Here is a 15802-nt window from a genome sequence, read left to right as displayed (position 1 = left end):
CAACAAGGATTGAACTTTGTATTTTCCCACGGCTGTGTATTTTTCCCACGTGCACTACTAAATTTGGAACTTCGACTTGTGTGGTTGAAATTACTTTAAAATCGGCCTATCCGGACCTGAAAATTCCGTCAATGTAGCCGAAATTCGACTTATAAAAATTTGAATTAAACAAACAATTTACACAGTAATACATAGGAAAGAATTGGGACTTTTTAAAAAATTTGACTGATGCAAATTTTCGACTTAAACAGAGTCGACTTTGGCGGACTCGACTGTATATGATAAATATTATGAATGATAATTACTCCCTCACCAGCAGGCGTTTGTCAATGAAAGTTGATACATATCTCATATCAGGAGACAACATTTTGTAACATTAACATGCGCACGTGTGTCATGACGTGCGCGTACGCATGAGTATATATTTTAAAGTGTTCCAAATTCATTTTTAATAAAGCTGAAATAGCGTATATTTAAGCCATTTTCAGCATTTAAATATTGTTCAATCAGCACCGCGCACACTTCCTCGAGGGTCAAAGTGCGGCGGATCACCTAACTCGTCCCCAGTGACGAGTTCAAATCTAGTTACATTTGATATGCTATAGAGCAATAACACCAGGTAGGGCCTACTAAACAGTACAGTAATTTAAATAGCAGTCGCTCGTAATCTCAAAAAGTGAGGGACTCTCTACTCTAGGGGTGGGCATAAAAATCGGTCGGAGGGCTAAAATGAATTTTCGATTTAACACCGAGGGCTGCACCCAAATTTTGATGTTTCCAGTGACACCACCTTATTCTGAGTTTTAATGTTACTTTTTTATATATGATCGGTGTCGGACTGTGAAAAACAGGTGGTTCTAGCCAGTGTTGCTTGGCGGGCCACACACATAGGATTTTTAATTTATTTTCGCGGGCCGCAAAAAAGTCGCCGTCGGGCCGCATGTAGCCCGCGGGCCCCACTTTGCTCACCTGTGTTCTACTCTCAATTTGAATTAGGCCCTAGCTAAGGCCTAGGCAAAGCACTAGGCCTAGAGCAGGTCCAGTAGCCGTTGGTCCCACATATCATAAACGATCATTTTTGTTTCGTTTGTTCAATCATTTATATTATTATTATTACAGCCTTTACAACTGGTTACAAATGAATAAGACATAAATATGCAAGAAATTAATTTACGAAACCGTTTTTGTGAAATTGGTTTTTAAATTTGGCTAAATTATTTTCAATTAGGCGAAAAAAATTAAAAACATTTTGCCATTTTGGCGAAAGAAAATTTGACCCTAGCGTGAGCGTAGTATAGCAACTTTTTATGGTGGTAACGATCTGCCACTTAGTTGTGGGGATTTCCACATTTTGAAATTTCAGTCACGATTGGTTACAGCCTGAATGCAAATTAACACGGACTTGTTCACAAGCTTTCTAGTTACAGTACTAATAAAATGACTGGTGGAATAGTTAAGAATAAGATTCTTGGTGACAGTGGCCTTATTGGGGAAACAACATCCTGCATAATCAAACACTGCTACAGTACCTACAACTACGCCATGCTTTTACAAGTCAATTCTACACAAGAGCCACCACTGCAAACACCACGTTTAAAATGGTTCAAACCAAAGTGCGGCACTCGTATTAATAAAAATACTGTACAATACAATTTACAATGATTACACGTGCTAGAGATAAGCCTGGGCTTTCAAACGTTATTATTACTTTAATAGATACACTAGTAGATAGTCGACCACCAGGCACCAAAAATTATAACAAAGATTACAAGTTGTGGCATTTTCGGAAGACAGTGTTTTAATTTAGTTTTAGGGACTGGAGGAAGGTCAAAGATGAGGAGGGTACTGTGTACTGCTGGTTGAAATTTAAAATCAACATGCAATCAAATGCTCCACAAAACTAAGTTGGGTGGTCCCACACCAAAAATCAAAACCAGTTCCTGTTCCGAAAACTTCAAGAATAGTCGTTGGTATATAGGCCAAATCATTGTTGTTTGTAGGGCTAACTAAGGCAGGCCTAGCATAGGAAGGATAACTAGAGCAGGCTCGCCCTTACCTAACGTCGTAGAGCAGCTGCTGTGTCTAGGACTACGCTAGACCAAGTGGGCCTAAGGATTAGGCAAGTTAACATTTACATCAACTTTAAAATATAGAGAAATTACTAAAGCGTACCCTAGGCACATGTCCTCATTGTTGTGACAACCTTTCCTTTGAGTAAGACATACACTTCGTTCCTCTATCAAAAACTAATAATCTGTTAACTCGACATCATAATATTCCGTGAATTTGTATTTTTGTGATGAATTTTGATCCTTGACGTCATTGCCGAAAGACTATAGAGGGCGCGCCTCGCTGATTTTTAATCTACGGCTCTGATTTAGAGCAGAGGAATGTTTTTCTTTTATTTACCAATGAATGGTTTTCACTTCACATGTTCACATGTTTTTTTTCATTCGCATCCACATAGTTACCAACCGTCTCGCATCGTGCGGGACGGTCCCGCATTTCAAAGTGATTTTGAATGAAACATGCATTTTGCAGAAACACATGCGTGATCATAAATTTGTCCCGCATTTAGCACAAGTCTATGCGTGATAGAATTATCAGGAATTCAGGGGAAAGTGTATTAAAAATAGAAGAAATTGGTTTTATTAAAACCAATGAAGCTCTAAGAGCCTATGACTATTTGAAAAAAGAGAAAACAAAAGTTGAGAATAAACGAAATACAATGTACGACGAAAAGAATTATAGATCGGACTTCTGGAAGTATTCAAAATCACCTTTTAACGGAAACCCTATTAATAGTAGTCCACTAGGACCGACATTCAACAAAGAAACAGCTGATAAATACTTCACACAGAGGTACGAAATTTCACCATCCATCGACTTAAACTCTCTCTCATGGATATCTGAGCTCCGTACTTTACCAGCTGAATATACAGTTTAATACGGATGGGATAAGACCAAAAGACATAAAAAAAAGTACTAAAGTGAAAAAGCAACAACTCCTCTCCTGGTCCTGACAACATCACATATGGGCTTCTCAAGAAGTTCCCATGCACTCACCACTTCATGGCAACCCTATTTAACAAAATACTGAACTCTGGGATTCCACCCTCATCTTGGTCAACATGTCGAATAGCTCTCATACATAAAAAAAAAAAAAAGGGGGGGGGGCGACACCCAAGACCCTGCCAACTTCCGTATGATTGCTTTGTCATCATGTATAGGAAAAGTGTTCCATCAGATTTTCTCAATCAGGCTTGAACTTTTTCTAATGGACAATAAAATTATAAATCCCGAATTACAGAAAGCTTTTTTAAAGAACCAAATGGATGCGTTGAACATAATATTGTCGTTCACGAAGTAATTAATCACGCTAAAGCTAACTGTCGCACTGCACATTTTACCTGGTTCGACCTGGAAGATGCCTTTGGATCTGTCCCGCATGACCTCATAATCTTTTTGACCCTAATGTCAATCGTTATATAAAGAATCTTTATCTAATATCTCGGGAAAATTGTAACTTAAACAGTGGTCATCTAACTACCGTATTTCTCTTTCAACAAAGGCATCTTCCAGGGCGATCCACTCTCACCACTTGTCTTTCTCCTTTGCTTCGACCCTGTCATCCAGTACATTGAATCAGAGCTTTCCCATGGGTACAACATTGACGGTACAAAAATAATAACAGCACCCTTCGCAGACGACTTCTGTCTGATTTCAACGAACAAGCGTACTCATCAAAGAATTATATCTAAGATACAGTCCTAAACAAGAACAATGGATCTCAAACCAAATAAATGCAGATCACTGTCTATTACCCGTGGGAAAGCTATGAATATTCCCTTCAAATTGGCTGACACCACTATCACATCAGTCGACGGCGAAAGTCGTAAATTCCTGGGTTCACTGATCACATTTAGAAATAAAGACTCTGATGTGTTCGAATACCTAGAGGAAAAGATTAGTGAAGGTGTTGAAAAAATTGATAGCTCTCCAATCCGTTGTGAATACAAGATTCGAATCTATGCCCAATATTTCCTTAATACAGTAGCCTCAAATACCATCTAACTATCAACGATGTGTATCCCCTCTTCAAAAGTTTGATGCTTTAACCAATCGGTACATCAAGAAGCAGTTGGGCACCCCACATCCTGGCACACTGGCTTTTGTCAAAATGCCTAAAGGACTGGGCATAGATTCGATTTCTTCTTTGTATAAAGAGTGTCACCTCACTGCTCATATCTCCTCGATATTGAAAGGTGATAAAACTGTTAACAAATGTGTCGACAGTCGAATCGCTCGGGAAATTACATGGACCAAAAAGATCTCTATCTCGAGGGAATGTGAGCAAAGGTTTATCGAAGCAAAGGAGAAAGATCCTGAAGCCTCTCTTACAATTTAAAAAAAAAAGAGCATAATCTATAATCTTCCAGTAGGTGTGCTAAAGTTCCTTGTTAATTCTCTTGGCGATACCCTACACGCACTAACTTAAAACGTTGAGGCAAATCACCTCCGATTTGTGTAAGACATGTGGAAATCGCGAAACTTTACACCACGTTCTTAACGAATGTAAACAGTCCCTTGGACCAGGGTCGTCTCACGTGGAAACATAACGATATTTTAAATTATATTGTTAATATTTTAACGAAAGTCTTTGACGAAACGAGCAACTCTCCAAAAATCAAATCTGACCTCGAGGCCGAAGTCACTAATCATAACACCCGTTCAACCATCCCATTGGAGTGTGCTACGACAACTCTGATCCCAGATCTCTGTCTGTTCTGGAAGGAATTGAAAAAAACTCGTCATTTTCGAGTTGACGGTTCCTTTCGAACTGGGCATTGAGGCGGCCCATTCTCGGAAACATAAAAAGTATGCACCTCTGATTAGGGACATTAGTGACTCCGGCTATGATGTCCAACTGATTTGCTTTGAGGTGGGTTCACGTGGATATATCTCTCCCCGCAATATAAAAACAATTAAAACAATTTTGAAAATGACCCAATTAATTTAAAAAAATTCCGTGACAATATTTCTAAACTTGCCATAATTTCTTCCTTAATATATATTACGCGAAAAACGAACCATCCTGGATTAATCCTCCATATCTTATAACTGACTAACTGATTTTTGCCCTTTTCTCATTGTTGTTCTCCGTTTCTCATTGCGTGTACCTCATTTGGGCCATGATCTAGGATTGTATTTTACGTTTTCCTTATTGTCGTTTGCAATAAAGTGATATTTAATAAAATAAAAACGGTTATGCAGTAGCTTGAGTCATTAGAAAGCTTTTGTTTATCTCGTTCTAGAATCAATTCACCGAGAAAATTTCTCTTTTCCTACCAAACCAACAAAGCGAACCACACACTAATTATTAGAATTTAGTAGTCGCGTGTGATCTTGCGCGTTCATTGTCACAACCAACCGTTGATGTGACTGGAATCCGGGGTTCCGCCCCTGGACCACGGGGACCCTGGCAGCCTCCCCACCCCCATGGTATAGTCACGCATTTCAAATCTCTCAGGCTGGTCACTATGCATACAACAGCATGTAACTCGCCAATTACAGGATGGACAATAGTTTATAAACCTAGTATCCTATACTTCGGCTTAGGGAGTGAGTTGTTTTTAATCGTAAGAAAGAGTCCTGTGCTCACAAAAATTGAACCCATTCTATACAAAAATGATAAGCAACAGCTAAAAAGTAAACGTAAGTAAACAGCCAGAAATAGAACCAGAGCTTTCGGACAAAACTAGTCCTTCCTCAGTGGCGAGTGAGTGAGGGTAGAAAAAGCTAGATGGTCCTAATAAAACCAAAAAAAAAAATAATAATTTATAAATATTGAAAAAATAAACCAATACCGGTACCATTGCACCGTTTTTTTTTTTTTGCAATTTGAGGCCATTGTTAAAAACAGTGTTCAGCAATATCATTAGGTAGTTAGTTTTCGCCGCACGAGGTTAACCTTAACTTTAACGTGGTCGTTAGACTAAACATGCAGCGCGGCAGCTCCGCCCCTTTTGTAAACAAATCGAAATACGCATGCGCAAACCCGTAACTAACGTATGTCGAGCACGTAAAATCCTGAAATTAACGTACTCCGCAACGCAAGATGAATAAATTATGACGTCATCCGTTAACGTTAAAGTTAACGTTGTTCGGCGAAAACTACCTAATATGGTATTCAGGCACTCAAATGGTTTTGGAATCTATAGCCTTACACCAAAAAAAAAAAAAAAAAACAAAAAAAAAACAAACCATAGGCGAGAAAAAACAAAGAGTTCATTGGAGAAACCAAACTCGAGCATATAAACTTCCAGATCATTCCATAGTTAGGGCGGCAACACGATAAAGACCTTTTATTTCCCCAAATGTTTTTAGACGGTATTTTATGTAAAGGTGGTACAACATTTTACAGGCTGTTTGCTTTTCGTTGTATCTCCTCCATCCTTATCTCATTTATTATTATGATATATTTTTAATGAATTTTGATGGAAATAAAAGTCGTATCGTATTGTATCGTATGGTGTGAACAGAGTTGAAGTGTTTGATGTAGATTGGAGTGTTCTTGTACAGGTTGTGGAGTGCAGTTGCAGTTTGAGAAAATCAAGTAAGGAAGTTGGCACTGGCAGCACAGTGGTGAAGGGTCTTTTGTACAATAAGAGTCTTAAATGCGCTGCCTGACTGGAAGCCAATGCAATTCTATGATTGTGGGTGGAAGCCACGGATATTTGATGAATTATGGCGAATTTTTATTACTTACTTGATAGGCATCGAGTTACTATATGACTTCATGTAGGCTATGCTTTCTAATGTTGAAATCAGCTTCCAAAACCAAAACATTTTGAATAAAGCAAGAAACAAAGAGTATGCAATGTAACCATCTAATTTATTTTCAAATGGGGGAGGAAAGTGGGGCCGATCGAGACAAAACCTTCCCAGGATGTCCGCGAAATTTTTGTTTTTTGGATGCCCGAAAATAACCTCGAAGGCGTTTTGGGGGATCAATTAGGCCTATTTTCTCTAATTTTTTTTTACAGTGCATCTGATTTCAAAGTAATATGTAATTGCGTTTCATCGGCGTATAAATGATATTGGCGCGGATCGAGGGGGCGAAGTCTTTTGGCTCTCCGACGATCTAAGCATTCCATTTTAAGCTGTTTTAAAACGATTTTAGGGAGTGCTTGTTCACAGTAACAAATTGTTTGGTCTGAGTACGTAAACGGGAAAGAGAAATGGGATGATACATTACGTAAGAGGGAGCATCCCCTTACAGAGAATTCTGCACGGAAGCGTGTACGGTAAGTGTTAACCTGTTACTTCTAAGTCTTCGCCTCCCTACATAGAACAAAATGAGTGTGAGATCTGTTTTGAAAGGCGGGGGGACATTTCGTGAGACCACACCCACCTTAGCCCCACCCGTTGGTTGGGACTGAGGTGGGAAAATTTGACGGGAAATAGTATCTCTTGATGGCCGGAAATGACACTCTTATAACAGTAAAATTCATCATCACATCACCATTATTTCTCAGATCTTTATATATCAGCGATATTCGGCAACCATGGAGATCTAATTAATAAGTGTGATGTACCATAGAAAATAAAACTTTAAATTGTCTTGATGTAAACACTTACTTTACCTACTCCAAGCCGTGAGCCAACACCCACCTCGGGCCCCACCATTGTTAGGGCTGAGGTGCGAAAAATTTGAGGAAAGCACTCTCTAGATGGCCAGAAATGACACTCTTAGTGAAATTCTTCACATCACATCACCATTGTAGTCAAAATGAAGCACCAACAAATTTCTCATCATCTTTTATCGGCGAATTCCGGCAATCAGAGATCAAAATCATCTGTGTGATGTACCATATTTGGGGCGGATGCAGGATTTGGCGTTAGGGTGTGCGTGAGAGTCCATCATCACCTCAGCCCCAACCATCGTTGGGCTGAAGTGGGAACTTCTTGAGAATATGGAGCTCTGGGTGCCCGGAAATTGCATTCTCATACTTTTAAAATCCTACCTGTACTATGTTCATAATGATAAAAATAATATAGGCCTATCAACAATACAATACAACAATTATTTTTCTTAATACAATTTAGTGGGTGCGATCGCATCGTTTGCACCCCATGAATCCGCCCAGCATAGAAAATAAAAGTTAAACCATTGACGAGTTACACCCATATCAGCCCCACCATGGCCATGGGGCTCAGGTGCGAAAATGTGGGGAAATAGTACTTCTAGATGGCCAGAAACGACCTTCTTATGTAGAAAAATTCGTCATCAAATCACCATTATAGTCACAGTGTGTGATGTACCAAGAAAATAAAACTTAAAAACGTTGTCTTTGATGTATTTACTTTACTTTACCAACTTCAAAGCCGCGAGTCCAAAACCCACCACAGTCCCCCCGTAGTTGTGGCTGAGGTGCGAAAATTTTGAGGAAATACTGTAGTACCTCACGCTAGCGGGAAATGACACTCTTATAATAATAATAGTCATCATCATAACATCACCATGATCTGTTATCAGCGATTTTCGGCTATCATAGAGATTTAATTAATCTCTTTTGTACCATAGAAAATAAAACTTAATTGTCTTTGATGTAGGCCCCCTATTTACTTTAACTTACCTAATTCGTGTGCCGAAAATCTTACATTTTTTCATACTTCTCAAATTATAACAAAAAGCACGCGCACTCGAGTCGTGTGTTATTGGTAATTCAGATATAGATTTTGATTGTAGGCTTTCTGGCATGGAGAGTGCCGGGGGTATCCTCACTGGTAGGCCATATGGTGGGGTAGCACCTTTTTTTTTAATAGAAAGTCTTTATGTAACTTTATTAGACCTCTCGACCTTGAGGACAAAAGGCTTGTGGGTATTCAAATAGGCAATGGTGATAAATTTACATTTTTTATCAATGTCTACTTACCTTATGAAAATGATGTCAACTATATTAAATATATTGACTATCTTGGTAAAATAAAGTCTTTAATTGATTAGTTCCATGGACATGGAGATGCAATTGTAGGCAGTGATCTTAATTCTCACGTGAACAAAAAGTTTGGTAAAGTTATTGAGTTTCACAACTGAACGTAGGTAGCTTTCACATTTCTGATGTCGAATATCTTAGTGATTCTAATTCTGAAACTCTACTGAAAATTTTACTTACTACAGTGATGCTCATGAAACCAATTGGTTAGATCATGTCATTTGGTCTTATGGTGCACAGGTTTACTTAAGCAATTTTAATATTAATACTTTTCTGTGTTCTAATCACTTTCTTTTGTCATTTACCTATAAGTTCACTTATTATAGAGGGCGTAATCAAAACACTCTTATAATATAGTCATCATTATAACATCACCATGATCTTTTATCAGCGATTTTCGGCTATCATAGAGATTTAATTAATCTGTTTTGTACCATAGAAAATAAAACTTAATTGTCTTTGACCCGAGAACAACTTGCGATTTTTTTCGCAGTTGTTTTCAAATGTACTGAGTATTCGGTACATTTCCAAGTTAACAAAACATCGGTAAATGATTATACGTCTGCTACCGATATAATGCTATATAATACTTTTATCTGCCAATCCATGGCGTCTTGCAGGGATGCAAATTGTAACAACTCAAACCATTTAGCTGAAATTGATTGCCTACTTGTATCAGGATACCGGTACTGTATAAGCTGCTTAAATATGCGTCAGAACAACTTTTAATACTGTTCCTGAATGGAACGAACATGCAGCATTTATTAATGGTGTCACGGGCAATAAAAATATATGTGATGTCTGGGCAGATCACACAAACAAATTTTTTGTGTGTGAAAAAGATAAATTGCAACAAATTGATGATTATTCTCAAATTGTTCAAGATCAAATCTTCAAGCTGTCCGAAAATCACCTGGTTTAGATGGCGTCGCATGGTGAGCATTTAAAACATACAAGTAGAAAATTGAGTTTATACCTCCATGGTTTTATTAAGTATTTGCTTAAATGCAATGCTTGTTCATGGGCACATTGTCGACGAATTTGTCAAAGTCGCCCTCATTCCGACTATAATAAATAAGTCTGGTGACATTACATCCACTAATAACTATCGTCCGATTGCTCTGGCATCTGTGATGTCAATTTTTTTTAAACTCATTCCCCTTGACTTTTGCAAAAAAAACCCCTGAAAACTGATTGTCATCAGTTTGCGTTTAAACCTAATCACTTCACAGAGACGTGCATTTTTTTTTCTTAAACAGACCATTGAATATTACCAACGGAATGGATGTCCAGTTTATTGTTACATACATGCTTTTTAGATTCGAGTAAAGCTTTCGACCGAGTTAACGATTGGACATTGTATGATAAATTAATTAAGAGAAATATTCCACTAGTTATTGTTAAGATCTTAGGTGAACAGGGAATTTCCAGCAAGGTCGTCAGGAAAAAATGAAATCTCGACCGCCAAAAGTATTAGGAGGCCTATTCCTATACTTAATTGTCAAATTATGGGAATTAAAAACTACCATAATCAACATATTTTTTTCCCCGACGGAGGGGGGGGGGGGAGGATGCTATGGTGTAGGCCTCTTGTCGGGGAGCTTGGACCCCTCGTCGGGGAATTCCTGGCGCCGCCCCTGTACGTGAATGGTATAGTAAACAAATAAAAGATTTCCTGGTCGATGGGGATTTAGTATTTCCAGAAAGTTCAGCGTTTCCATTGAGTTAGGCAGGGTGGAGTGTTGTCTCCGGTTTTATTTAGCATTTATATGAATGGCCCAGGGGCGGATTTTGGTTCACATTTTTTCACAAAAACCCCAAAAAGAAAGGTGGTCAATGCGTCCTTGACCGGGGAAAATTTGATTTCTAGATGGCGGGAAATGAGCTTTCCCGACTTCTGAAGTGTCTTTTAATGACTTTTAAGTTTTTCAGCATTCGAGGTTTTCCCTCCTTGAAGGCGGTCAGGTAAACTCTCTCATTTTTATTACAGTAAATAGGCATATTTATGTGTGTATACGTACATAAAATAATTGAGTAGTTGCATAAGAATTCTTTTTTTTCCCATGAATAGATAAACCCCAAAGAGAAAGCGGGTTTGGGGGAAGGGGGGCTCCCTCGGTAAAACGTTGATCCCTAGTTGGCGGAAAATGAACTTTCCCGACTTATGAGGTGTCTTTTGATGACTTGTAAATTCTTCTGGTTGGCCTATTATGTGTGTATATAGAAAATATAAAAAAATTAGTCGTTGCATACGCATTTTGTTTTCCATGAATAGATGAACCCGAAGATATAACAAACCATGTTCTATATGTACGGTAATTCCAATTTGCGTAAACAATTACGCTTAGGCCTATGGTTTACAATTATAGTAGTATATGTATAACGCGTGCTGATGAATATTTACATATTTTAGAAGTAATTTATTTTGAGTGATCCCAGGAAAGAATTTGTATTGGCCAGCAAAATCCATGTGAAATCCTAAGTGAGATCGGACGGTAGATTGTTGCAATTTTTTCTTTTACTTTTTGATGTGAATTTGTTTTTTGATTTTGGTCCTTTTTCTTTTTTTCCTTTTATATATATACATACATACATACATACATATATATATATATATATATATATATATAACCTGTCTCTTATACACATCTAGATGTGTATAAGAGACATATATTTTTATGTAGGTATACAATATATTTAAATGTCTTGGATGTTAGTGTTATATCCTTGTCGGAGGAAAAAACTGTTCACAACAAAGATCTCCGTAATATTTAGTAAACGAAAATATTTATCATTTTAGGTATTAAACGCTTTAATATTTTTTTTTTAATAGGAAAGTTAAAAAAAAAGTACAGTAATTGTAAAATAGGAACGGTAACAATTGATGGATATTGTTTTAAAAAAAGTACAAATATAGGCCTATGCTTTAAATAAAACACTTTAATACTACGAAAATGTATGAAAAGTAAAAACTATGAAACAAGATTCAGTAATATTTAATGATGTACCGGTATGAAATATGCATTGTATTTAAAGTTTCAAGACTAAAACAGTAATTGCTGGCTTGAAAATAAAACGCGATTGAATGCTGCCACCAGGACCTTTATTGCAATCACGTTCAATTACACAATACACATCTGTTACAGTAGCAACCAACGAGAAGTTCGCAAATCAAAGAAAACTGTAAGTTTGTATGTGTTATGTTCTTAGATATTTTGAGTACTGTATAATGCACTATAATTAAACACACTAAGCATGCATAATCAAGTAGTAGGCCTACACTTTGTGCACGTATCAAAATGATTACGGTAGGCCTACTGTCATTACAATTATGAAGGACCGTAAGTTGCAAATAGGAACCACGTTTGCTATACTATACCGGCATCTAATGTTATCATTGTACACTTTATGACTATTAGGCCTATTCAATTTAAAGTTCAAGGAATGACAATGATGTCAATCACTACTAGTTGCCTACAAAATTAATTGGTTAAAACACCGGAAAATAACTAGTACAGTATTTTTATGTGTTATAAATTGTGTATTTCCTTTGCTTTTTTATTCTACAGTTAACGTAATTTGATTATTTTAAGAAAGTATAATACATACGTACTCTAAGTATTGAAATACACGCCATCGTGTTGGGATTCAATATTTCGACATTAATTATGTCATCATCACCTGATGATGACATAATTAATGTCGAAATATTGAATCCCAACACGATGGCGTGTATTTCAATACTTGGAGTATGTATTATACTTTCTTATCTGAGATTAATCAGTGGACCTTTCGGTTTTTGATTATTTTAATGTTTTCATTTAGTAGGTGTGTGTATTTTACTGATGATCATGTTTCAAAGAAATACAATTTCATGTAAAGTGGTTATCATCTTTTTTAATGGTAAGTTTATTCTTACCTACTCAGCCTACTGCTCTAGAGTCTACTGGACGTCATAAAAATGAAAAAAGTTGACTTGGTTATAGCATGGAGCATGGAGGTATCATGGAGGAAGGAATGTCCTTCCTCCATGGTTATAGTGAAGGAGACCGTAGCTCGGTGGTTTCGCCAAGCTCTGTATAAACAAACAATGGATAACCTTCCCGATGGGAACCAGTCAATTCGAGCGGATGCTACTTCGAGCGAAGACCAATTCGAGCGGAATTTTTTTTCGAGCGGATGCTAGTTTGAGCGGAAGAAGATCCACTTGTGCGAACAACAACCTGTGCGAGTTATATAAGAATTACTTCAAAATTTTCTATTTTTGAGCTAAAAATTTGACATTTTCAAAGGGGTAGGGAATCACAACAGTTCCAGAATAGATAAATGAGTAGCATAACTCAATTACAAATATAATTTTGAAAAAAATAATGGTCACTCGTCTTGTGTGTGCTTCTCGTGCACTCTAGTAAAACATACACTTTCTTCTTTTTTAAGCTGAAAAGTTCACAATTCTATTATAGTTTTAACTTGTTAGCGGCCATCTTGGTAGTCGGAGTTGCCAAGACTGTAATTCAAACATGGAGTCATTATCAAAAAGTAATAAAAACCTTTCAGAACCTTAGTAATCAGAGCATTTTTTTGCATTTAATATAAACAAACAAATACAAGAATACGGCGACGATAAATTCGCCCTTGTTATAGTTCGCACTAAATGCATCCGCTCAAACTGGCATCCGCTCAAAATGGCATCCGCTCGAACTGACATCCGCTCGAATTGACTGGCATCCCTCGATATTACCGTCAACAACAATTCCCTCTTTAAGGCATACGCATGGTAATCTTTTTCAGTCTCACTCATGATGGGTAGAGCATGGTTAGAATAATTAAAGTAATTTCACCAAAACGTTCAGTTAACTAATCTTTGTACTTTTTTTTCCCTCAGAAACCATAATTTAACACATGCTATAAATAATTAAAATGGGTTTACTCGCTTTAAAAATAAATAAATTATCAATATTGATAGGCCTTAGGCCTATATGTTCACTCTTAAATAGTTTAATGATTGGTAACTTTATGAGAATATTAGTTGTTGTAAATCATTGACCATTAAATTTAAGAAATTTTTTACAGTTCTTATGTGCACATGCTTTGCTGTGATTGTAACTGTTGATGACATTGGAGATGTAGCTGAAGGCAATGAAACCAGAATAACATGTAACATTGTGCGAAGTAGTTCAAGTAGTGTAGGTATTCCTACCGTAACCTGGTATAATGTTACCAATGGAGTAACTGATACAATAGCACAATCTCAAGGTGGAGCTGGATTGGTACGTTCTTTATACATCGACAGATTCAGTGTTGATGGAGACACAACACTAGTAATTGCTAACACCAGCCGAAGTGACAACGGCACGTATCAGTGTAGTGTATCTATATTTGACGATCCCCCTGCACCTGCATCTGATGACGCCATACTGAGTGTTATATGTAAGTGATCCTACTATATTTGTTACCTTAAGGGACTTAAACTTAGGTCTCTATTTAAAATAAATATACAATTTATATATAATAATTTCAACGGCAAGTTTATCTACAAAAATTGCAATTGTTTTTTATTATTTCTAATTTTATTCTTTTGCTAATACAACAAACATGCTTTTAATTAGTATTAGGAGAGCGTTTTACCACACAGTGGCTTTACAATGGTAATGATTGGATTTAATTTTTGATCTAGAAAACGTAAATTTCACCAAATAATTGTAACTTTTTTCTTTACCACCGTATATATTTCACTACCGGTACTTAATATTAGATTTATACAAGCCTGTATTAAGTTCCTTTGATACACCTGTGAGTGAAGGCGATACGGTTGAGATGTCATGTTCTGCAGATGCTAACCCGTTACCTACGTACACATTTTTAAGGGATGGTGAGGTACAGCAATCAGGGGGTTCATCCACATTCACAGTTCAATCAGTGAGTCGTGTCAATGACGGCAGTTATGTGTGCAGGGCCAGTAACAGTGCTGGGACCAAAACAAGTGAAAGTAGAACGCTGGATGTAGGCCTACAATGTAAGTATTTTAAGTCATCACTATTATTTTCTCTACTGCTGCTACTGCTACCGCTGCTGTTGCTGCTGCTGCTGATACTGCTGCTGCTGCTACTACTACTATAACTACCACTATACTAATTTATCTTTACCTATTTTAATTTATAGTAAAACCATATAATCAACTGATCTGAATGATCAGTTGATTAATCAAGTTTTCAAGTCAGAAATGTTGATGTCGGGTGTGCATGTGAAGACCATTATGTCCCAGACCTAAATATCTCTAGATTGGGTCAATGGTTCAAAATGACGCTTCCCAGAATAGTATGTAATGAAGAAACGTGTTTGAATTTTGGTCACGATCCGACGTATGGTGTGGATATGAGGACCATTTAAACATAAGTTTACCGTATCACAATCACAATCATCATCATCATGATCATCATCATGATCGTCATCATGATCATCATCATGATCATCATCATCATCATCATCATCATCATCATCAAAACCAGTTCACTTTTTATATTTATACGGTAATCCGACGCTATAAAATAATAATAGTTTAGGTGGAGTAAACTTCTATAGATCCGGGAGCACCTAAAGGGACATGGTTAGAAAAAAAATATATATTAAATTATTAAAAGGGAGCGAAATATTATTTTACGAAACAAGACAAAATTAATTTTAATCACTGTCAAGTGACATCCCACAAACTAAACAATTTATCATACAATTTCATAAAAAATAAAAATATGAACATATAAACATTTATGCCATTGCACTTAACATATCTCTTATACACATCT

At 36.9% G+C, this 15802-nt stretch overlaps 1 protein-coding gene and 1 long non-coding RNA gene across 2 annotated transcripts in view; one reads left to right on the top strand and one right to left on the bottom strand.

The window, feature by feature from the left end:
* Nucleotides 1-2313, bottom strand: part of LOC117101045 — a 13755-nt gene extending 11442 nt beyond the window's left edge. The window contains exon 1 of the long non-coding RNA XR_004444212.1: nucleotides 2173-2313. This is a non-coding gene — a long non-coding RNA (uncharacterized LOC117101045). The remainder of the gene's footprint in view (nucleotides 1-2172) is intronic.
* A 9848-nt stretch (nucleotides 2314-12161) lies between these two features.
* LOC117100992 (carcinoembryonic antigen-related cell adhesion molecule 1-like) overlaps nucleotides 12162-15802 on the top strand; it is a 13698-nt gene continuing 10057 nt past the window's right edge. The window contains exons 1-3 of the mRNA XM_033240825.1: nucleotides 12162-12182; nucleotides 14073-14429; nucleotides 14755-15015. Coding sequence (XP_033096716.1) covers nucleotides 14078-14429; nucleotides 14755-15015 — 613 coding nt within the window. The 5' untranslated portion in view covers nucleotides 12162-12182; nucleotides 14073-14077. The remainder of the gene's footprint in view (nucleotides 12183-14072; nucleotides 14430-14754; nucleotides 15016-15802) is intronic.

This window comes from Anneissia japonica, unplaced genomic scaffold (genome assembly GCF_011630105.1).
Source record: "Anneissia japonica isolate Jap-2015-1 unplaced genomic scaffold, ASM1163010v1 scaffold1785_len1016330_cov206, whole genome shotgun sequence".
NCBI classification, from domain to species: Eukaryota; Metazoa; Echinodermata; class Crinoidea; order Comatulida; family Comatulidae; genus Anneissia; species Anneissia japonica.
Note: the sequence above shows the minus strand (reverse complement) of the source record. Positions and strands in the feature narration are given on the sequence as shown.